We start from the raw sequence: 23,896 nt of genomic DNA, 5'->3' as shown, positions 1-23,896 counted from the left end.
ATTAATTTTTTCCAAACAAAAAATATTTAATTTCCAACTGTCACGTACATCCATTTTTTCCTTGGAATGCATACCATTATAAATTAATTTAAATAAAATAAATAATGTGTAAATATCAATTTTTTAAATTAAATTTAAAGCTGGGACAACAACAACTACAACAACAACAAATAACCCAAAAATTCACTCATTTCGTGTGGTAACAGCTCGTGATGCGTGTGTTAATATATCCGAACCAAATAAAATTCAAAAGCCGATATTAATGTGTTTCATTTGTAAGCTGAGTTTTGGCAATACGAAATCGTTTAGCTTGCATGCAAATAGTGAACACACATTAAATCTTCAAGAATCGGAAAAGCTTTTATTGAATCGAGAATATTCGAGTGCCATTATACAGCGTAATGTTGATGAGAAACCACAAATATCGTTTTTGGAACCATTGGATATACAAAAGCAGCAGAATCAATTAAATAAAATATCATCACCACAATCGCAGCAACAACAACAACAACAACAACAAATATTCATAAGTTCAACATCGTCAACATCACCATCGTCGTTAAACAGTAACAATTCCTGCAGCAACAATAATAATAACATAGTAAGTTGTAGTAGTAAACTGCCATCAACTACTACAATACCGTCATCTACTACATCGTCATCGACAATAACGTCGGTATCTTCGGCAGCAGCAGCAGCAGCAGCGGCAGCAGCTGCAAATGCGGCATTGGTGGCTGCAATAGCAGCAAGTTGCAGCAACACCACTTTGAATACATCATCAACATCAATGTCGTCGTCAATAAACACATCTCACATGGAAAGCGATTTAGTAATGGCGAATATTGGTGGTGCCAGTAGTAGTGGTAATAGCGGCGGCGGTATTGGTAATAGTAATCCTGGATATGGCAACATAACTAGTACTCTTAGTAATAATCCAAGTAGTAGTAGCAATAGTAGTCAAATGATTCATCACCAACAAAGATCGGATAGTTTTGATAATCTGAATACATTAGATTTAAGTGCTGTTACAGCTGCAGCACAAGCAGCAGCAGCTGCTGCCCAAGCAGCTGCTTCAACATCGATAGTCAATAGCCGGCATACACCACCGCCATCATCACCCACATCGACTACCTCTTCCTCTCCATCATCGTCTTCATCTTCTTCAGCATCAACTTTGTCATCTGCCCAACAACAACAACAACAACAACAACAACCGTCAACAACAATCACTGCAGCATCATCCGGATTACCAGCACCAATAAGCACGATGGTAAATGAGCAAAAACACTCACATTCCTCAGCGATGGATACAATCTCATCAACATTTGCAACGAGTTCCCCTGCAACAAAACTATCCAGCAGTAATAGTAGTAATAGTAGTAGTAATAGTAGTGTAAACAATACTTTAAGCAATAAGATAAATTCGTCAGCAGCAGCAGCAGTTTTACCGCCGACACCTACAACAGTGGCGGATTTTCTTCATCAACAATTCCAGCATATGCAAAATCAAATCCGAATAACATCACCGGTTTCGGCGATGGTTGTTAGTGCCAGTGGCAGCAGTAATACGGAAATAAATTCCTTATCATCGTCGGTGGCAACAAGTGGTTCCTCGCTAAGTTCGTTAACAGCATCATTAGCAGCAGCGGCAGCAGCTGTTGGTAGCAGTTCGGCAACTGATCTAAGCAGCAACAGCAGTGGTGTTAAGTTGATCAATGAGTTCCTTCAGCATCAGTTCCAGCAGCAACAACAACAGCAGCACCAACAATCATCTTTTTCAACAACATGTCCCGAACATCCCGATGTAAAAGGAATCGATTGCAAGACATGCGAAATGATAGAGATCAATATTAAGTCACCGATGACCCCAACTCGATCGCCAAATAGTATTAATATGTTTCCATCAAATGTGACACTATCACCGACGGCAGCTGCAGCGCCTAGTTTTACAATTGGTGCATGTCCGGAGCACATAAATGGCCGGCCCTTAGGTGTTGATTGTTCAAGGTAAGTTTGTTTTCCTGATTACTTCTGAAGAAATCTCTTGGATTCTTGAAAAACTTTTTTGTCTATCATTACACTGGTTAACAAAATTAAACTTTTTTTTGTTGCCGAAACAAAAATATACTTTTCTGAAGGTTTTCGGTGTGCTGAAGTCGAATCCGAAGTCAAAAAAAATTCATCAGCTTCCGTTTTTGAAATATTAGCATTAGAAAATGCAGTACTTCGGACCTTTTTCTTTTATATAAGGAAAATTTTTTGAGCATATTTAGTAACGGTTTTCATAAGTACTATTTACCACCTTTTTAAATCTGTTTAAATCTTTCCGATATCTTTTTTACTGCCCGAGATATCCTTAGTTGTTTGGTATTTTTTTAAATTTAATAACGTCATTATGTCCTTTATGATATATGACGCCAAACCCACTTACTTCATTTTAAGATATCTCGGGCAATACAAAAGATATTGAAAAGATTTAAACAGGTATCGAAAGATGGAAAACAGATCTTATAGAAACCGTAACTAAATATACTCAAACAATTTTCCTTATACAAAAAAAATAAGGTCCGAAGAATTAAAAAAAAAACGTATTTTTGCATTTTCTAACGGTAATATCTCAAAAACGGGAGCTGATTAGTTGTTTCTGACTTCGGATTCGAGTTCAGCACTTCAAAAACCTTCAGAAAAGTATATATTTGTTTCGGCAACAAAACCCTTGTAAACCAGTGTTATCAACTATCAATTTTATTGATAGAGTTGATAAATACTAAAATTTGGTGTTTTAAAGCCCAACTTAAACCTTTTAATGGAATTTTTCAAAACCCATTCACTTTTAACGGTTGACATTATTTCCTGTTTTAAAAACGTTTGTAAATGAAGTAATAAGATGTTGAAATTCAATTTTTATCAACTATCAATTGATAGTAAGAAGAAGCGTTAAGTAACAAATTTCTAGTTTTGAGTAATCTTCGTGTCGTTTAAAGTTCTTGGATTTTAGCTTTTTGTATAAAAATGAGAGAGATTCAGAAAAAAGGTCTAAACTCTTAAATTAAAGACACTAGATGAATTTCAAATCACTTAAATTTAAGTTGTCAAACCTTTATTCACCTGAAAAAAAAAAAAAGAAAATTCTCATTTCTCAACGCTTCAGTTGTCTTTTTGATTCGAGAAATCAAAGCTCTCGACAAGATGAAATAATTTGACCAAGACAATGACGAATGATCCTCCATCAGTGTCCATTAAAATTAATCAAAACTACGTAAAACAGTAGATATTTATCACACAATCACTATATTCCCCTTTTATTTATATTAAAAGAGTCATTAATTTATAAAAAAGTCTAGGGGCATCCTTAATCTCTTTTATTCTTATTATTTATTTATTTTTTTTTTTCTAGATGTGAAATGATATTGAATTCAGCTCGGCTTAATAGCGGCGTACAGATGTCAACACGTAATTCATGCAAAACCCTGAAATGTCCCCAGTGTAATTGGCACTACAAGTATCAGGAAACATTAGAAATTCATATGAGAGAGAAGCATCCGGATGGGGAGAGTGCATGTGGCTATTGTCTGGCTGGTAAGTATCTTTTAAACTCATTTATAGTATATATCAGGGGTTGACTGTTGGGAGAGAGTATGATCAGTGGAACGAAAACTCGACGTTTTTTTAATTCTACTGCTCTTGGAGAATAATAATAAAGAGCAAAAAAAAAATAATTCATGAATCTGGACTGAACACAAAACCAACTTCGATTGAATTAAATTGGCAAGATTCTCTCGCTTTAATCTTAATAAATGTTGATTATTGAATTAATTTGAGGACCATTCAACGGGAAACAAGCGACACACAGAAGATGCTGCAGCAACAAGGCTTTTTCGCCACAAAACGACAGTCAGAATACACGTCGCTGTCGCCTTGCCTCCATCTTCTCATCTCGAGAAGATTGTGTAATTACTTATAATTTATATCGCCTTTATTAAGCGGACAAGGGAGAGGCCGAGCGAGCAAGCGAACGAACGCACTTGGGACAGGGGCAGAGAAAAAGAGAACTTAATAACTAGGTAATATAGAGGTAGTACAAACCACGAATTTAAAGCCACAAAAATCGAGGGAGGAACAATTTCAACCCGAACCGAATGCGAATGGCGAACGCGAACGCGAACCCGAACACGCACATTAAATAGTTTGTCTGGGGTTTCTTTTTTTTTTTCAAATTTTCCATTCAAATTACTTTTAATTGTCCTTATTTCCGGATTGTCTTAGCTTTCGTATAATTAATTTTAACTTAATATAAATTAAATTTTAATTTTAGGTCAACAGCACCCGAGATTGGCACGCGGCGAATCCTACACATGCGGCTACAAGCCATACCGCTGTGAAATTTGCAACTATTCCACTACCACAAAAGGCAACCTTTCAATTCACATGCAGAGCGATAAGCATTTGAATAATATGCAAGAATTAAATAGCTCACAAAATATGGCAAATACCGCTACGGAAATTCGCGAATCGCCAAAAATTATAATGCCAAATATGCAGCAACAAGCATCGAAGCCTAAACCGAGTTTTCGTTGTGATGTTTGTTCATATGAGACGAGTGTAGCGCGTAATTTGCGCATTCATATGACTAGCGAAAAGCACACCCACAATATGGCAGTATTGCAGAATAATATCAAGCACATTCAAGCATTTAGTTTCCTACAATCACAGAATCTCGGCCAATTGAGTGCAGCACAAAGTGCAGCCGTAGCTGCATCCAATATACCCAATATACCGAATTTGCAAAATTTCCTACCTGAAGCTGCTTTGGCTGACATAGCATACAATCAGGCATTAATGATTCAGTTGTTGCATCAGAATTCGGCAGCGGGCGCTTTGAGTGCAGCGGCAGCAGCTGCAGCCGCTGCAAGTCCAATAACCCTAGCCCCACCTCAGCAATCACCAGCTGGATCTGGCGGATCAGTATCACAACCACAAACGACTCCAACGTCGTCCCAACAACCACCGCAACAATCCTATCAGTCGTTGCAGTCATCCAAGCTCAACCATCAATCTTCGCCGCAGCAAAATATTACACCAGTTTCAACAACAACAGCTGCATCAGCAGCATCATCTTCAACAACTTCATCTTCGCATCCATCCTCGTCGCAACAGCATTCTGCAGTTGCAGCAGCAGCACTTCTAGCTGAAGCAGCAGCCGTGGCTGCAGCCGCATCAGCTTCCTCCGACCCAGCATCAATATGCTTACAAACGCAACAGCAACAACATCAACAACAACAACAACAGCCCCTGCAACAACAAGATTCATCTCTCGATCCACCAATTGATCCAGATCCAAAACCAACAACAGCATTCAGCTGCCTCATATGCGCCAACTACAACACCAACAGCATCGAAGAACTGAACAATCACCTAATGATCGACCGATCGCGCAACACTAACAACAATGGCAGCGATATCATGATGATAATCAACAACAATTACATCTGCCGACTTTGCAACTACAAAACTAACCTCAAAGCCAACTTTCAATTGCACAGCAAAACCGACAAACATCTCCAAAAACTCAACTACATCAATCACATTCGCGAGGGCGGTATCAAAAATGAATACAAACTCAAATACAACCAAACCAATACCGTGCAACTGAAATGCAATTGTTGCGATTTCTATACGAACTCTATACAAAAATTGAATCTGCATACGCAACACATGCGGCATGATACCATGAAAATGATCTTCAATCATCTTTTGTATTTGGTTAATAGTTTTAATGTTTCAATGGGTAGTAGTGATTCATCTGCGATCGCCGATACTGAATATCAATTAATGAGCAAAAACAAAGTACTAATGTGTCAATTGTGTAATTATAGTGCAGTTAATATTTTACAAATTGTGCAACATGTCAAAAGCTTACGTCACATACAAGTCGAACAGTTTATATGCTTGCAGCGGCGCAGTGAAAATCTTGAATCGCTTGGATTGGATGATGTATTTAAAATAGCTGATAATACTGGTAAGTTTTTTTTTCTTCAATTTCAATTGTTATTTGACAATTGACAGACATTTTTAAAACATTCCATAACTTCTTGTAACCTATAAGGCTTTGCCAGATAACGTACTCGTACTCCGTCGCGTCGATTTGATGCCTTTTAGTATGCATTCCTATACGTTACCATACAAAAAAAAAAAAAAATTGCTGTGCGATATGCCAATATACTGCATGCAAAACACAGCTCATCTCGGCTTCTTGCTCGAAGTATTTTTTTTTTTTTTTTTGGTTTAGAGTAGGTACCTGTTATTATCGAGTGCTATAGTGAAATAATAGTTGAGTCTAAAATGATTACCAAGGAGGCACAGAAACAGACTAAAACCAAAAAAAAAAACAAAAACAAAACGAAAGACAAAGAACAAGAACAAGAAGACACAAACCTGACTGATAGAATTAATTCTGCGAAATTATTTTCAATCCTGCCACCTTCGCTCTGGCTTTTTCGCTTAAAAACCCCACACTGCACTGCTTACAACTCTTGTGGGTGCAATAAAGTATTTTTACCAAACATATTTTGCTCGGAATAGATGTAGAAGATAGCAATTCCAAAACGAAAAGAATACAGATATAAAAACTGAGTTAAAAAAAAAAAAAATTTTAAGATATACAATTGTTTTTTTTTTTTTTGTTTTTTTTTTCATCAACCATTAAGGAGACCGACCATACTCAATTTTCGCTTAGGTTTTGGCAGTTGTTGTAGATGGTAGTGGTATTTAGTACCAAACTAATACGATTACCACTATGGTTATTTTGTTTTTTTGCTAGAAATAGTTTGTGACAATTCGTAGAGGCAACTAATCTATGTACAAACTTTTGCACCAATGAGCACTATCTGTTAAAAAAAAAAGTTTTGGGGTCGAAATTCTGTGTGTGCCAAAATTTGGATTTCAAAATTCTGTATTTTAAAATTCTGTAAATTCAAAATTCTGTTTTTTTTTTTTATCTGTAAATTCAAAATTCTGTTTTATAAAATTTTGTAAATAAAAAATTCTGTATTCCAAAATTCTGTAAATGATAAAAGAAAAATTTGAAAAAATTGTTTTGATAATGAAAATAAGTACGCACTTTAAAAAAAAAATGTATATGCAAAAAGTAGAATAATGGATTTGCAGAATTTTGACAACAGAATTTTGGATTTACAAAATTTCGAAATACAGAATCATAGAAAAGCAGATACAGAATTTTGGTCTTACAGAATAACGACCCGTTCCAAAAAAAAAAAATTGTGACTGATACTGATTTACCGTATCCAAAACATCATTCCGAAAACTATTTTTACTTGCTCTATAGGGCAAGTTTTGGTTTCGTGTCGAAAAAAAACAATTGAGGTTTTAATCAAAACCAACATTACGATGATGGAGAATTCTGAAAAAGTTGGTCTCGCAATTCCGTCCGTGCGTCTGTGCGGTTGTGCGTCCATTTGTACACATTTGCACAGCCTAAACGGGTGGACGGATTTTCTTCAAATTTGGTACAGATGATTTTTATGGAATTCTGAAAGTTGTTTTTTTTTTGTTTTTTTATATCTCGTTTAGAACGTATACCACCCATACAAAAAAATAAGATATTATCGAAAACGGCTCTAACGATTTTGATTAAACTTTGTATACGTAATATTTAAAGCAGTGGCAATAAAACTGCATTTTTATTTTTTCTCAAAAAAGTCAAATAACAAAAAAAAAAAATTTTTTTCATTTAACAAAATTTTGCCCTAAATGTCGGCTCTTATCCAAATATCAATTTTGTTTTATTTTAGTGCCAGCTTTTAAAATCTAAAAGTAGACATACATAAAATTGCTTTGAACTGCAAGAGCAAGTACGTGCGACCCCAGTCGTGCATTTTATTTATCTAATCATTTCGAAATCTACGAATTAACTTCCAATTCCAAAGTATACAATCTACGAGGCTTCTGCGTTCCTTTAGTGGTAGGCTACTAATTAATACAAATCTAGTACATTCCTATTTACTCGAGCAAAATATCATGCGTGTTTTATAGTACTAGATGAACAACCAACTCCAGAGGAACAGGGCTATTTTAATGCTTATAATGAGACATATACAAAGGGTTTTTTTTAAGAACCTAGCCGTTTTTCAATTTTAAAATTAGATTTCAATTTGGAACTAATTTCAAATTTCATTTTGAGAACATCGCCGGTTTCTTATGAGTACATTCTAAAATCCCTATTTTATTAAATCTAGGCTAAATCAAATAACATTTTTTTAATAAACTTACTACTTTTTAAACGTTCTTCGGTGTTCATAAAAAAATTACCGGTTCTTTTCGAGGTGGTAACACTAATCTAAATAGATGATCTAGTACATTTACTGCTAAATCTTCTCATGCTCTTCTGCTTGAGTAGATTTGTATTGCATTGATTTCGTTGAAAGTGCGTTTCATTGAAAATTGGTAGTAAAGTACAATGGATCAAAAAATCAGATTAAAAACGAAAAAAAAAAAATAAATAAATAAATAAAATCAATTTATTTGACATAAGATGGCAACCATGGTATGTGGTGGTGATGATGGGATTTGGTGTACTGCTGCAAAGAAGAAGAAGAAGAAAATAATGAAACAAAAAAACTGCATGAGAAAATTGGTATAGCTACGAGTTAATCGTCACTAATTTGCCGCGGTGATTATCCTTGCGGTGATAGTCGTGTTCTGTTGTGGATTCTCCACTTTTGGTTTGTTGTTTTGATAATAATATGATGGGGTTGGGGTGCGGTGTGCGGTGTGGTGCGATACGGTGATTGGTGAATTTGATTATTATTTTGGTATATTATTATGTTGGTTGGATTCGGATTATGTTTAGTAATACTTATTTAATATCAAGTCCATTTTTTGTCGTCAAAGTTAAAATAATGTAGGTAATCTCATACTGTAGTATTAAATACGTTCGATATGATATTTAGAAAAGGTAATAGAACCTTATTAGTTACTTATATGAAGGTTAAAACGAAAATTAAAAAAAAAAAAAGAATTTTTCAATAATTTTTAGGATATCAGTTATAACAGTTTATAACAGAATTCACAGATTTACTATGTTTACATAAAATGTTGAGGCGAGTTTAAGATCGAGTTGAAAAGTAATTTTTTTTCAAAGATAGTTTTTTTTAGCTATTGTACGGTTTACATTTACATTGATCAAACAAAAGAATTGGACAAGTTTTCATCTTTAATGCGGCATTAATAATGTCCATTCCAACCCGAAAACTCAGTTATTGCATAGAAATTTTCATTTTCAATAAATTTGACAAAAAATCACTTTTTGGGCTATAAGTACGGTGACCATATTTCTAAAAACCAAACCCGGGACGGATAAAAATTTTTTTTTAATGAGTTTTCATAATTTTTCCTTTTTTTGATATTAAGATTTCCTAAGCGATTTTATGGGAGCGTTTTTGTTGAAATCAAGAAAATGGGTTCTTAATATTGTCTGTTAATAACTTCTAAAAAAATATTTTTTTAATCAAAATCGGGAGAGCTGTTTTTTTAACATTTTTATTTAAATGGTTTAGAAATTGTATGAACCTTAACACAACTTTTAACATGTCCTTAAAAGTTTTGAAACTTATCTGGGTTGTTTACTCTTCCATATATGTTGTTCTTTATTCGAAAACATTTTTCCTGGTGTACCAACTTGACAAACAGAAGCTGGAACGAAATAATTGACGAACATTAAAAAAAAAACTGAAGCCTAGTCTAGAGGCAAACGAAATCGTAAACGAAAATTTTGCTTTTAGTTGCACAGTACGCAGCTTAGGCAACGAAATTCTTACCTGTGCTAGAATATATGGAGAGTTTTTAATCGTTTTTTTTTTTTACTTTGGAGACTTAGAAAATTTTTCGTTTTTCTTCAGCAGCGTGCTAGAAAAATTTTAATTTCCAACCACTGTTTTTTTGTTTTCCGTACAAAGTATTTAAAATATTGAATACAAAAATCAGAGAATGTCCAAATACGGGACAATCACGGGACAAATTACAAAATACGGGACACTTATACGTCCCGGGTTTCTTAAATAAAAACCCGGGACAAGCTGTAGAAATACGCGACAGTCACGGTTAAACCGTAGCTATAAGCCACTTTTTTCAAGAAGTGACAGTTCGTTAGTTAGTTGTTATCCGACAGATAAATTTAAAATAATGATGCAGAAAACTCAGTTTTTGGTTTCAAAAACAGTTTTTTCTAGGTAGAAACAAATGGCGCTAGAAAGAAATTCAAAAATTTTACTTTTGTAAATTTCCCAGTTTAAGCTTTAAAGAAATAAAACTTTAAAAAGAAGTATTTTTAAGAAACACTTATTCACAAATTTAAATCGCTTTGGTAACACTGCTTTGGAAGTTCGTCAAGTTTTTGAAATATTTGAATATAAGGTCAAAAACTCGTTTTTTTGCTGCCTTTGGCGCCGAAAAAGCATTTTTTTTCTGCAAAACTATTTATGCAATCTCAAAAAGCCATATTTTATCATCTTAAATATGTATGTTTTCCTTTTCAAAAAATTACTTTTTTCTTAAAGATATTTTAAATTAAAATTTATGATATGTCAAAATCTTATTGGTTATCGTAACTAATATAATTTTTGTTTGAAGCAGATTTGAAGTAAATTCATGTTTTCGACTCCTGATTTGAATACAAAAAAAGCAAAATATATTACGGAAAAATATATATTTTACATCATTTAAGACTTTATAGCGAAAAAAGTGATGAATAATAGAGCTCAAAAACTGTACATGATGGAATAAATTTGTAAAAAGCTTTGAATTCAGCACACTCAAGTTAATAAAAATCAACTTACAGAGTTCTTGCTGCTGCCGGCTTCCGGCTTGTTCTAAGATATTCTAGTACATTTTATACTAGTTTTTAGTAGGCTCTTCTGTCCGAATAGATAAGAATTGCATTGATTTCGTTAAAAGGGTGTTCCATTAGAAAGTAAACTACTTTGCCATCTCCCATAAGTAGTTCTAGGATTCAATGTACTAGATTACCTATTCATGTGTAAACTACCACCTCCAAAAGATCGAGGCTATTACTAAAAAAAAAAAAGAGGCAACAATCCAACCATACCTATTATAAAAATAACCTCACAATTATTACCCCAAAGGGATAAGTCACCACAACAACAGAATATATTCCCAATCAATTGGTTATATGATGCTCGAAGTGGATGATTCCCTAACGTAGGTAAGGTTACACATTGCTATTATGTGGTAGAAGATTTGGTTTGGTTGAGGAAATTATTACAAATTACCTAAGAATGCAAAAATGATTATGTAACAAATGATTAAAGGTCGAAGGCACCAAGTATAAGTATAGGCTCGCGCTAATCTTGAAGTTCCTTCGGTGCGATGCGCTGGCTGGCGCGCAAAGCAGAACAGAACAGACATTATATTACTCTGGCTCTCGCGGTATCATGGAGGATAATCTAAATGCGATTTTATAAGTAATTCCTTCTCGCATGCTCTCTTTGTTACTTTTATAATCCACATACCAGATACCCGCATTTACTACCGCTGCGGCTGCGCTGTGCCCTGCCTTCATCTCATCACCACCCACCCTATTATATAGCTTATACAACACCACCACAAACCACAAGTTGGAAAAAATATGCATAGGTTTCTTTTTAATCACCTCACCTTTTCTTGTTATTATCGGAGAAGGAGATCCCTTTGCTCTTCAAGTCTCAGCCAATAAGTGCAACGTTGTTGTATCGTATTGTTGTGCGTTACAACAACAACATCACAATGTGTTTTGTTTTTTTTTTTTTTTTAATCTTGAAACGCACGAACTTTAAATTATTACAAAACCAAAAAGGAGGAGAAAAAAGAAAAAAAAAAGAAGAAAATAAATCAACATGGAAAAATAAGAAATTTGCAAAGCTGCAAAGGAACATTAAAAAATCGCACAAATTATGATTAATATCAGAGGAATAAACACCAAAGGGCAGGAAGTATATTTTTGTATGATCGAGCATGCATACCTTTGTGCCATCGTCGTCGTTGAGTCTTCGTCGTCCCCGTCTGCCGTTTGTGGTACACTGGTGCAGCAGAATGTCCCTCATCATCTTCGTTCGTCGTCGTCATCATCTTAAAACTTAAAACTCTGGGTTTTTTCTGTTTGGTTCGATATTGGGTCGGTATTGTTTCTGTTGTTGTTATTTCTTCTTCATCTTCTTTTCTTGTTTATGCTCTTCATCTTGTGGTCAATTCAATTTTGATCGATTCGAATATTGAATACCTATAATTCAATATGTTATTCGCACTGTATGGAAGGCCAGGCACACGCCTGATACTGATTCCCTATATGCTTGTCGGTGGTGCTGTGTATAGCTGGAGCTTGAGCTCTGTGGTGCCCTTCCCCGAATATCCCATAGATACCAAACTGAAATTTAAAAGAAATTAAAAATAAAAAAAAAAAATACTAAGTAGGTCTGCCTGGAGGTTTTGACGTTGCGGTTCTTTATTTTATAATTCCTTTGAGTTTATCTGCATTTGGTGTTGGTATTTATTGCATTTGGGCATAAGTTTGGATTCATTGGAATCAAATTGTTAAATGGAGATCATTTAACTTTTTTTTTTTTAATGTAAGAATGACAAGGAAAAACTTGATCAAAAAATAGATTAGGTATTTGGAGCAAAATATAAGCTAATTCAATCGAAGAGATTAAAAAGCACGACAGTAAAACAATAATCGATGCTTTGTTTGTTTTTCAATGAATTAGCATTATACGGGCCAAAATACTATTTAGTACCTAGAAGTTGTCCCCTTGGAAATTTTGAAAAAAAAAATATGGAAATTTTTACCAATATATTTTCATATAGGTAATTTTAGTTGACATAGAATGGTTATAATTTAATCTATTGTAACATATGTTTTGGATAATATTCCTACTTTTATGACAGTTTAATCACAAAGTGATCAAAACCAAAAAACTGCGTTACATTACTGCAAATTTCAGTTTTATTTCTAAAATCATATAATTAAGCTCTCTGATATTTTTATTTGAAACTATGGGTGATATGCATAAAAAAGTAGTACTTACTTAATGTAAAAGGTGAAAGTAAATACTATAAATTCTATAGTAAAAGGTAAAATTCATAGTATTCACTTAATTTCGTATGCATACAAAAAAAGTACCTGCTAGAAGGCAAATACTTTAAGTAGATACTCAATTCATCCAAGTTAATACTAGAATTCCACCCAAAAAATGATAGTAAATACTTTTTTTTTAGATGATTGGTATTCGTTTCGAATTTAAGCCTGGTAACGTATGCTGTTGAAGCGATACGAAAATTTTTTACTTGCTAAAAAAGAGTTTTTTGACTTTGGAGACCTAGACAAATTTTCGTTTAGCTTTAGCAGCGTACTAGGACTTACAAATAAATTGTTGTGAAAGCTTTACTGTGTAATCCAATACAAATTTTTACTGTTTCTTAAATTTGAGTTTGTGATGTGAACATCTGTTCGTGCTTTTTTTGTGAGTCAAAAGTTAACTTAACAGCAGCATAAAAAAATTGAACTTGAGATAACAAATCAAATGATGCAGTGGCGTAGATAGCTTTTTGCTAAGGGGGGGGGATAGATCTAGTTCACAAATTTTTTTTTAAGTTTTAATAATGCTTCTTTGTATTGTTTTTATTCTCTTTAAATTGGAGAAAGTGCTTTCGGTAGTTGACGTAGAAACCAGCAGTGTAGCTAATATCTTTAATAAAATATAAATATCAGGACAACTTTTTTCGGTGCAGCTTTCGAGCGCTTTCAATGAGTTCATAGAGGAAGTATTTTTCCTTCTGATCAAATATCTTTTCTGAGTTTTGAATTCTTAACACAGAAAAAAATATGACCAGGACCACCTAAATACCAACAGATTTCCTTATTAATATCAACAATTAATAAGGTTTTTCCATAGAGATTTCTTATTATTTTCATGTACAAAATCTTTCAAAATTGTTTGTAAAATTTTCATATTTTTTTCAACTTGGCACTAGAACAAAAATTGTGACCAATATTTCTATAGTAAGTTGGAATAGGTGATCCCGTACATGATCGTATTTTTTTTTTATTAAAAAAACAAAACCGACTTCCATGGATCAAAACTGGGTTTTATGGTTTTTCTACTTGTACTGAACAGGCACCAGCTTTTCAATACCTACAAAAAGAATTATCAAAATTGGAGTCGGTCCAAAGTTATGAGGTGACAAACACAAAAAAAGAAGTACAGACGAATTGAATAACTCCTCCTTTTTGGAAGTCGGTAAAACAATTGTGCCCTTAATTATGAAAGTGGACTAAGTCACTCCCAAAAATGGCATCAAATCTAGCCTAAAAATAATTATTATTTAAGGGGTAAAGTTTATTTGAAAGCGAAATCCCAGTAAATAAACTTCTTTATTGCTCCTCTAGTGATTTCATAAAAAAAATATAATTTAATCGTTATAAGAAAATTATTATATAAGTTTTTCTCCAAACAATGCAAAAAGTGACTTAGTCCACTTTCATAATCATGGGCACAATTAGGAAATCCCGATTGTTTAAATAATATTTCCTTCTTGGATGAAAACTATAAGGAAATCTTATTGTTTTTGCTCTATTTTATGTGGTCTAGTTTTTGGTAAAACTCAACAGTTTCATTAAATTTTTTAGCTGCTTTGTCTATTTCAGACGAAGAATCCTTAGAAAGAACCGGAAACCCTTCTAGTGTGTTTTCATGGTTTGTACATTTTTCCCAAGGCCCATTACATAGAAATCGAGAAAAAGATTCAAAACAGTAACACGAAAATATTCTTTACTGTACTTTGAACCGAAGGGTTCGAACGATTCTTTTGTCGCTTCACTATTCTCTTATGTTTAACGCCTATGTCAAGGATTTCAGCAAATTTTTCCCATATACAAAATACTTTCGAAAATGAGTCGTCTTCTGCCCGTTTAATTTTTAGTTGATCCCTTAAATCTTTAGCGAGCTCCATTGCTTGGACCAAGTCTAAATTCACTCTTTGAAACACCGACTTAATGGCAACGAAAGTTGGTAAACCATATTTATAACCTTTAAGCTAATCAAGAACTCGAAATCCATAGCGTTTTTTTCAAAGTGCGCTTCTTCAACTTATTTATTCATGACTGTTTATACTGCACAATTATCGATCCCAATGGGGGGGATATATCCCCCTGACCCCCCCCCCCCCCTATCTACGCCACTGACATGATGGCTCTAACGATTTTCTTTAAAAAATTTAATATTGAAAATATGGACCGTAATTAACGGTATTTCCCATAGAACCGTTTTCTAGTAGGTAAACGACACCACCAATTTCAATAAAAAAAATATGAACAAAAACTTTTTAGTGACCTTAATATTAAAATAAAACAAAATTTTCAATAAAATCATTTTTAGATTAAAAAAAGATCGAAATTTTGTATGAAAAATCTATTTTGAAAACGACTCAATGATTTTATTGAAACTTTATTTTTATTTATCAATTAATATATCTTCTTTTTAATGGAATACCATTTTTATTTTAAAAAAAATTTTGTGAACATTTTTATACGAAAAAAAAAACTTCTTTTTAAAAAAACGGCTCTAGATTTCCAATTTTTTTGTGATGCATAAAAAAAAAAACGTTATTTAACTTTAAACCAAATTTTATATTATTTTATAGTTTTTTTTTTTTTATATTTTTAAAAATAATCTTTTATGAATTTGTAAAAAGCTTTAATATTTCAAGCAACTTTTGACATAAGAGCAAGTACGTGCGACACAGTTTTGCATTTTTTTTTTTTCATTGCGAATTCCTTAAAATTGGCAATTCAAATATGATTCAGAGTTGAAATTATCTCAACAGTTTTGAAACTTGACATTACTTAAAATAAAAAATTATTGAAAAAAAAATTACTATATTCATTTACAATAATGACTTATTGATAAAGTTTTTTTTTTTAAATTTAACTCTGAGCCCGATAAATCGATCGTTCTAAACTTTTTGGTAATTGATACATAAAAATTCTGCCATTTCGACAAATATTAGCAACCATCCATTTTTAAGAAATACCATGAAAAGATTGCGTCAAAATATGACTCAAGACTTGCTATTCATAAGTTTCACGGCTTCATAATTGCGGTTTTAAAACAAAAAAGTATATACTATCAATTTTACAAGTTGGTATTTTGTAACCTTGAAAAAATCTAGTAATTCCTATAGAAAAAAAAGTACTTACTAGTTTTTATTCATATGGAATAAAGTATTTACTGAAAAAGTTCATCCAAAAAAGTATTTACTATGAATGATAATAAATACTTAATTTTCAGCATTTACTTGATTTGTATGCATATGAAAAATAATATATAGGGGAGAGTGGGGCTAAATGTAACAGGGGTAAGAATTAACAGCTAAAAAAAGCGATGTTCCTTTCAATATTAAGAAACGCGTAAAGGAGAAAAATGCTCAATTTTTGCATATCTACCGGCACATTTTCTTCAGATGAAGATTAGACGACAGGGTGAGAAGTTACACTAGTGGTGCCCAAAAAATGCATGTTTGTAACTTTTTTTTTTAATTTTATTTTTGGTCTACCTCTTTACCCGAAAAAGTTAGAGTGCTTAGTGTTTTTTTGTTATATGCAACTGTGTTTTGGCTCAAATTGCGTGTATATTTTATGTCTATATCAGTTTCGCTTTTTTTTTAAATTGATTTTATGTGCCAAATTTTATGCTGGGGCTAGTTGTAACATTTTTCCGGGGCAAGTTGTACCATGTAAAAACCTACCTATACTGAAAAATTGTTTACCTAATATAATTAACAACCCTGAATATGAATGCTTGTAATTGAATTTGTATTTATTTTGAAATTGGAAACACATTTTTGAACCACCACTTGAATTCATAAAGCTTATAAAACAATTTATGAATTGGAATAACTTTTATTTAAGACTACTGCCAAATTTTCTCTGGAAATCTTGGATTTGCTCCACTTTTTACAAATTTGCACCAAAATTTCATGACTGAGGTTTGTTTTTATTGTTTTCATTGTTTTTAATTAAAAATAAATAAATATAAACAAATAAAGGTATTTTTCTCTTATTTTTAGTTCTTGGTACAACCTACCCCGGTATGTGTTACACTTTGCCCCGTATGTGGGGTAAGTTGAAACAACACGATTTTTTTTTTGGAAGCTTTATTTTTCAACATTACCGTTATGTTTTGATAAATTTTTATGATGGATCTTGGAGCTAAAACATGGGTCTTTAATTTAAAAAAGGTCAGGTTGACCCACTATCAAATTTGTAGGAGAACCATCGATTTTAGAAAAAAGTGTTACATTTGGCCCCACTCTCCCCTACTTGGAAATTCTCTAGTAAAAGCATTTACTATTTTTTATGCATATCACCCTATAAGAACAACGTAAGTCTCCTATGAAGTTAAATCACAGAAAAATTAATTTAATTAAATATTCTTAATAGTTTATTCCCAAAAATCAGCTTAAAAATTTTAAATACCACTGCGTTACCAAGATAAACCACAATGTTACAGTGATTTGTAAAAAATTCGATCCAAATTTAGGTTTCAAACTTGTAAATAATGTTAATTTTATAACTTAATATAGTTTTTCTACTAATTTGTAATTTTTCTTCAAGAAAAATGAAATTTAACCTTAAATTAGCTAAAATTTGTAGAACATTTTTGTTTTTCAAAACCTTCTAAAATCGAAAAACTCGGAAAAAAATGTCTATAAAATAAAAATGTGGCAAGATACTTGATGATGGATCAAGGCTTTTTGACTAACAAATGTCAATTATTCTTAATTTAATAAATTTATAAGAATGGCAAGGGCCTACAATTTACCCCCGAGTCCGAATGAGAAAGCAGAGATGCAATTTTTCATCACAATTTTTGCCATTTCCCTAAAAGAAGCAGTACAAAATGTTTTAAGGTGGTCAAAAGGCTTTCGAACCCAGACCTCATGTCGTTATAGCTCATCAAACTAACTAAACATTGCACCATACCAAAACTAACCCCCCACTGCAATTATTTCCTAGATTTCTAATATTGTAACAGACCAATTAGCAAATCAATAAATACATTCCAATATAACTATATAGCTTGCCTCCTATTCAACACCTCAAAATCAATAATAAATATGAAGCCACTCATATTTTGAACGCATATTATTTTAATCTAACCTAGCTTTTTAACTCTCGTCATAACATGTAAATTACTGTTATTTAAGTACATACTTTCATTTCCATACAAACAAAAATAAAAATAACAATAAACCACAAATTAGAACATTGAATGCGTGCTATTGGTGTGTTGTCACACATTCAGACGGACGACGACGACGGACTATAACAGCACGCAAACCATACCACTACGAACGCTGTTTTAGAAAAAATATATCTAATACCCCAAAGCCTCGACTATAATCAGTTGTTAAAGCTAAAGGTAGTAGCAATTATTCACAGGGCAAATTAGTTTGAGGTTTTCTATTTTTTTTTTTTTTTTTTTTCTACCTAGTAAATTGAAATAATTGCATAGGAAAATGAGGAGTAGAAAAGAACTACCTACTATATGTGGATACGTTTTGGGGGGGTGGGGGTGATTGATATATATATCTACGTGTGTCGCACGCCTTCGACAATATGGTCGATATCTAATTTAATTTTCAGTATTATTTCTATTTTTAGAGAAATATTGAGTTTTGATTTATATAATAACAATCAAAACTTTTTTAAACTAAAGTCAAAAAAAGAAAAGAATATCTATCACTCTATTGGAAAATAAAAATAAAATACAAACGGACAAGTTGTGGAAAACCTTGTTTTGAGAGAATTTTGACTGTATGAATGACAGTTTGCCTTCAATTAGTTTAATTTGATATCTCTATTTGTTGTTGTCATTTGATGGTTGACAACTGCATATATGTACTGTACATATTATATTCCAACGCCTTACCCTCTCTTAGATATTACACAATTTAAGTATACCTACATACTATTGGATACCATAAAATAGGTTTATTGTTTTTCTTAGAAATTTTGCAAGAGGTTTTATGGCTAAGAGATTTTGTAGGTCCTAGACCTTGGTTTTTTGTGAGCTTGTGGCTTGTGGAGCCAAACTATAGCAAGCTCATGAATTCTTTTGAATTCTGTTTGCTGCAACTTTGAAACCCATATATACTTTATACTTTTTGACAAGAATGTCAAAGGGATTAACTAGTAGTACCATCTAGTTTTCATAATTGTAATTTCTTTTATTTTATAGTGTGTGAGTCTATCATTTAAGAATTTAAAATACCAAATTTCAGTACTTTCAATTACACAGCTACACAAAAAAAAAAGTTCTGACCTGGGGTTGTGACTATGTTTTTCATATAGTTTTTGGGTCGCTAAAACCAAATCCGAAGTCTATTTTGTTGTATCACGTCAGGTTTTTGAGACATCCTCAAAAAATATCAGATAAGAACTTTTGTTTTTTGGTTTTAAAATTTTTTTAAGGATATCTCGGAAACCTGACGTATTAGAGCAAAATTGACTTCGAATCTGGATTAAGCGGACCAAAAACTATATGATTAACATATTCGCACATCCAGATCAGAGAAAAAAAGTTGTTTTTTTTTTTTTGAAATTTGTACTCTTAAAAGACTTTGATAAGTTCTGTTTTAAAAACTTAAGTAAGCTTTATGTGCCCTGTGCCCCTGTTCTGTAACTTTGATCACTGGTGATAAAATTTTTGAATGACTTTCGAATCCATTTTATTTCATCAAAATAAAAGAAATTTCAAAAAAAAAAGACGTTCAAAATTGTTTAACGTCAGTGATAAAGTTACAGCATAGGTGTACTGATTTAATTTTTACCATTTTATTTAAGAAATATACAAATATTGAAAATATTGACCCATTACATTTTCTGAACGCCTCAATTGCAGTACAAATTACACTGGTCTGCAAAATTTAACTTTTTTTTTCTCCTTCAAATAATTTTTTGATATTATGAAAGATTAGACTTTCCTGAATCTAAATCTGGTTTCAGAAAAATTCTATCAGGTACCATTTTTGTAAAAATGATTTTTGAAAAATGTGAGTAGTTTCTAAAAAATCACCCTTTTAGATTCATTTGAACTTGTATAAAATTAAAACTATTTGTCGCATTGAGCTCAAATTTGGAGGACTTATTCTTCATAATATGACCTATCGATTGACACCAAACATGTTCTTTTACATTCATGTTTACTCATTTTTTTAAAATACTGATTGACAAAATCAGTATTTCACTTTTTAGTAAATCCTACATGAACAAAAACACCTTAATTAAGGAAAATGTAAAATATCAATGCCCATTATATTTAAAAAGTCAAATATGTAAAGAAAACCATAATAAAATACATTAAACAAAATTTTTACGTATTTTGTAATTTTATATAATATTTTTCTATTTAGAAATATCTTTTATTTGTAATAAACCATTCGATAAACTACCTTGCAAAGCTTCAGATTTGTTTCTCCTAGAAACAATAGTACACTTTTCTTATAGTTTTTGATGTGCTGAGCTAGAATCCGAAGTCAAAAAAATTCTATCACATCAGGATTTTAAGATATTCGCATTAAAATATCACAAAATCAAGTTTTTTTTTTTAGAAAATCTCAAAAAAAAAAATACTTTATCAAAATCAGCACACTAAAGTCCATTAGAAAAGTATACTTTTGTTTTAAGGAGAAAGATATATTTATTTTTAGAGATCAGTTTCTTTATGGTAATATATGCCAAACCTACTAAACTTACTTAAATTAAAATATCTTGGAGAAGAAAAGAGATATTGAGAAGATTGAAATTGAATTTTAAAGAAAAAAATAAGTTCCTTCATAAACCGTATCAATTTAAATTGAAAAAGATTACATTGTGCTAAAATATTTCTTCGAAAACAGCAACAAAATGGGTTTTTAAGATTTTCTAACGGGATAATCTAAAAAACGTGACGTGAGAAAGTCACCAAATTTATGAATGGCACTGATGAAATAAATTTGGAGTTTGTGAAAAAGTTTTCACCTATTATTTTATTAAAATAATTCCTCCATATTTTTGTATCTTTATGATCTTAAAATTTTGTTATTGTAAAAGAATTCCTTATATAGTCTGAGAGAGAAAAACTGCTGACACGAATTCGTCGTTAATTTGAAAAAAAAATTATGAAATCGAAAAGGATATTCTGTACTACTTCCTTTTCGTATCTACAAAAAAAAAAATGTTAAACCTATTCCATTGATTGGTAGTGTATATTTATGTACATTGTACAAAACAAATGAACAAAAAAAAATAAAGAATTACTGAGAAAGACAAAAATTAGAATAATTACAAATAATTGCAGCACCTCTTTTCTTCAATTCAATCGCAACCAACGACTCCGAAAAGTTCAATTTAATTCAAGCACAATATATGATTGTACCCTGCATTTAATATAATCAATATACATAAATATATACATGAGTGTGGGAGTAGGTATATATACATATATGTATGGTTTGTAACAGGTTAATTGGATAGTGCATATTGGGTTATTTTGTACCTATTCGACTTATAGAGGTATGCATGTTTTCTTATAGTGAATATTTAATATAGAAAAAAGGATAAAGACGCTTGTCTTAATGGCTAATTATTTTTGAAAAGTGAAAAAAAAAAAAAAAACAAAAAACCACATACCTACTCAAGCATTGTTATTAGTGGTCGCTGCCGCGACCGACGACGTCAAACATTATAGTCCTTTGTTGTCCGTTATATTAGTTGCCGCCGTGCGTCGTCGTTATCGCTGTCGGCTTGAAATTTTCAACCCTTTCCGTAGGTTTGTTTCGCAATTAAATTCAGTCAATATTATTTTCACCATAAGGTGATTCAAGCAATCACGTGAAATGTACGTGGGTATATAATGTGTCTCATGTCTTTTGTATTTTTTACTTGCGATATAGGTACTATATATCAAGTTATGCATTCGTACAAAAAAAAAAAGTTGAGATAACATTTTTCCATAACATTACGATGATAGACAATGCCAAAAAAGTGGGTCCCGGAAGTCCGTCTGTCCGTCTGTCTGTCAGTCTGTCAGTCTGTCAGTCTGTCAGTCTGTCAGTCTGTCTGTCTGTCTGTATAAGGAACTAGAGCCTAAACGGATGGACCGATTGACTCCAAACTTGCTATGTAGCAGTTTTTGGAGGCTCTCCAGAGGGGTTTTTGGAATTAATTTTTTTGGACCAAGAATAACGGTACCTGTCATACAAAAATTTCGGAAAAGTTTAATTTCACAAAAACGGCTCCAACGATTTTGTTAAAAAAATTCAAGTGTTAGTTTTTTAACAAGGTCTATCTTTTGAAGAAAAAATTTTTTTTTGAAAATCATTATTAACGGTACCTGCCATAGGACCGCTTTTTTCAAATCGAATTTTCTGCAAAACTACTTATTGTATTTCAACGAAATTTTTTATACAAAAGCATTTATATAATTTAAACATAAGCCAAAAATAAAATTTTGAAAAAAATAATTTTTGGATTTTTAAAAAAATTTTGAAAATTTTTTTTTGAAAAATCAATTTTTTGAAAACGGGACATTGAATTTTTTTGAAATTTTGTTTTTAGATGTTGATTAGTGATTTCTACAAAATGGCATACCAATTTTATTTTTAAACTTTTTTTTTAAAAAATTATTTATAAAAAATTAGTTTTTTAAAAAACGGCTCTAACGATTTTGAAAATTTTTTTTCTAAAAATGCACCTTTATATATCAAATAAAACTGCATACTTGTTTTGTGGGGCGATTTGATTTCAGATATTGTTTTATTTTTTTGAAAAATTAATTTTATTTTTTTTTTATTTTTTATTTTTTATATACCAACATTTCCCAAGTTTCTATATAAAAAGTCTTAAAAATTTAAGCAACTTGAACTCTAAGAGCAAGTTCGTGCGACCCAGTCGTGCATTTTATTTTAATTGACCATGAAAAAAAAGTATGAAATATTTTCATTACTTAAACAATAATTATATGCATTAAGTAATTTCATGACAAAACCACAAGTTATATGTATGTACAATGTACATCTGTTTTTTTGTCTTGTTCTTTGGTCTTTAGGTTTTCTGGAAGGAAGAAGGACCAAATTCTTATGAACTTTTACGAAAAATAGGGTAAATACAATGATCGATTAGGAAATAGAGATCGTTTATTCGTGATCCTTTGAAAAATAAAGGATTTTTTTTAATTCTTCACACATTTTTCAATACCTAACAACTTTTTCGTTATTTTTACTTGCGATATAGGTACTATAAATCAAGTTATGCATTCGTACAAAAAAAAAAAGTTGAGATAACATTTTTCCATGACATTACGATGGTAGACAATGCCAAAAAAGTGGGTCCCGGAAGTCCGTCTGTCTGTCTGTCTGTCTGTCTGTCTGTCTGTCTGTCTGTATAAGGAGCTACAGCCTAAACAGATGGACCGATTAATGTCAAACTTGGTATGTAGCGTTATTTGGCGACTCTCCAGAGGGGTTTTTGGAATTAATTTTTTTGGACCAAAAATAACAGTACATGTGACATACCGATTTAAGAAAAATTGAAATATCTCGAAAACGGCTCCAACGATTTTGTTTAAAAAATTCAAATGTTAGTTTTAAGCTAAGGTTTATCTTCCAATGAAAAAATTTTTTTTTGAAAATCATTATTAACGGTACCTGCCATAGAACGGTTTTTTTCAAATCCGATTATCTCCGAAACTGATTATTCGATTTCAACGAAACTTTTTGTGAAGAAGCATTTATATAATTTAAGTATAAACCAAAAATAAAATTTCCAAAAAAATAATTTTTGGAT

General features: G+C 31.8%; 1 protein-coding gene and 1 long non-coding RNA gene across 3 annotated transcripts in view; one reads left to right on the top strand and one right to left on the bottom strand.

Annotated features, from left to right (window-relative positions):
• LOC129920738 (zinc finger protein 2) overlaps positions 1 to 23,896 on the top strand; it is a 79,081-nt gene that overhangs the window by 37,747 nt on the left and 17,438 nt on the right. For both annotated transcript variants that reach the window (XM_056002321.1, XM_056002322.1), the window contains 3 exons: positions 141 to 2,007; positions 3,398 to 3,579; positions 4,316 to 6,019. In XM_056002321.1, coding sequence (XP_055858296.1) covers positions 141 to 2,007; positions 3,398 to 3,579; positions 4,316 to 6,019 — 3,753 coding nt within the window. The remainder of the gene's footprint in view (positions 1 to 140; positions 2,008 to 3,397; positions 3,580 to 4,315; positions 6,020 to 23,896) is intronic.
• The window catches only part of LOC129920739 (uncharacterized), a 196,138-nt gene that overhangs the window by 170,000 nt on the left and 2,242 nt on the right, over positions 1 to 23,896 (bottom strand). Inside the window, exon 3 of the long non-coding RNA XR_008773305.1 lies at positions 12,036 to 12,436. This is a non-coding gene — a long non-coding RNA (uncharacterized LOC129920739). The remainder of the gene's footprint in view (positions 1 to 12,035; positions 12,437 to 23,896) is intronic.

The sequence above is a fragment of the Episyrphus balteatus genome, chromosome X (assembly GCF_945859705.1).
Source record: "Episyrphus balteatus chromosome X, idEpiBalt1.1, whole genome shotgun sequence".
NCBI classification, from domain to species: domain Eukaryota; kingdom Metazoa; phylum Arthropoda; class Insecta; order Diptera; family Syrphidae; genus Episyrphus; species Episyrphus balteatus.
Note: the sequence above shows the minus strand (reverse complement) of the source record. Positions and strands in the feature narration are given on the sequence as shown.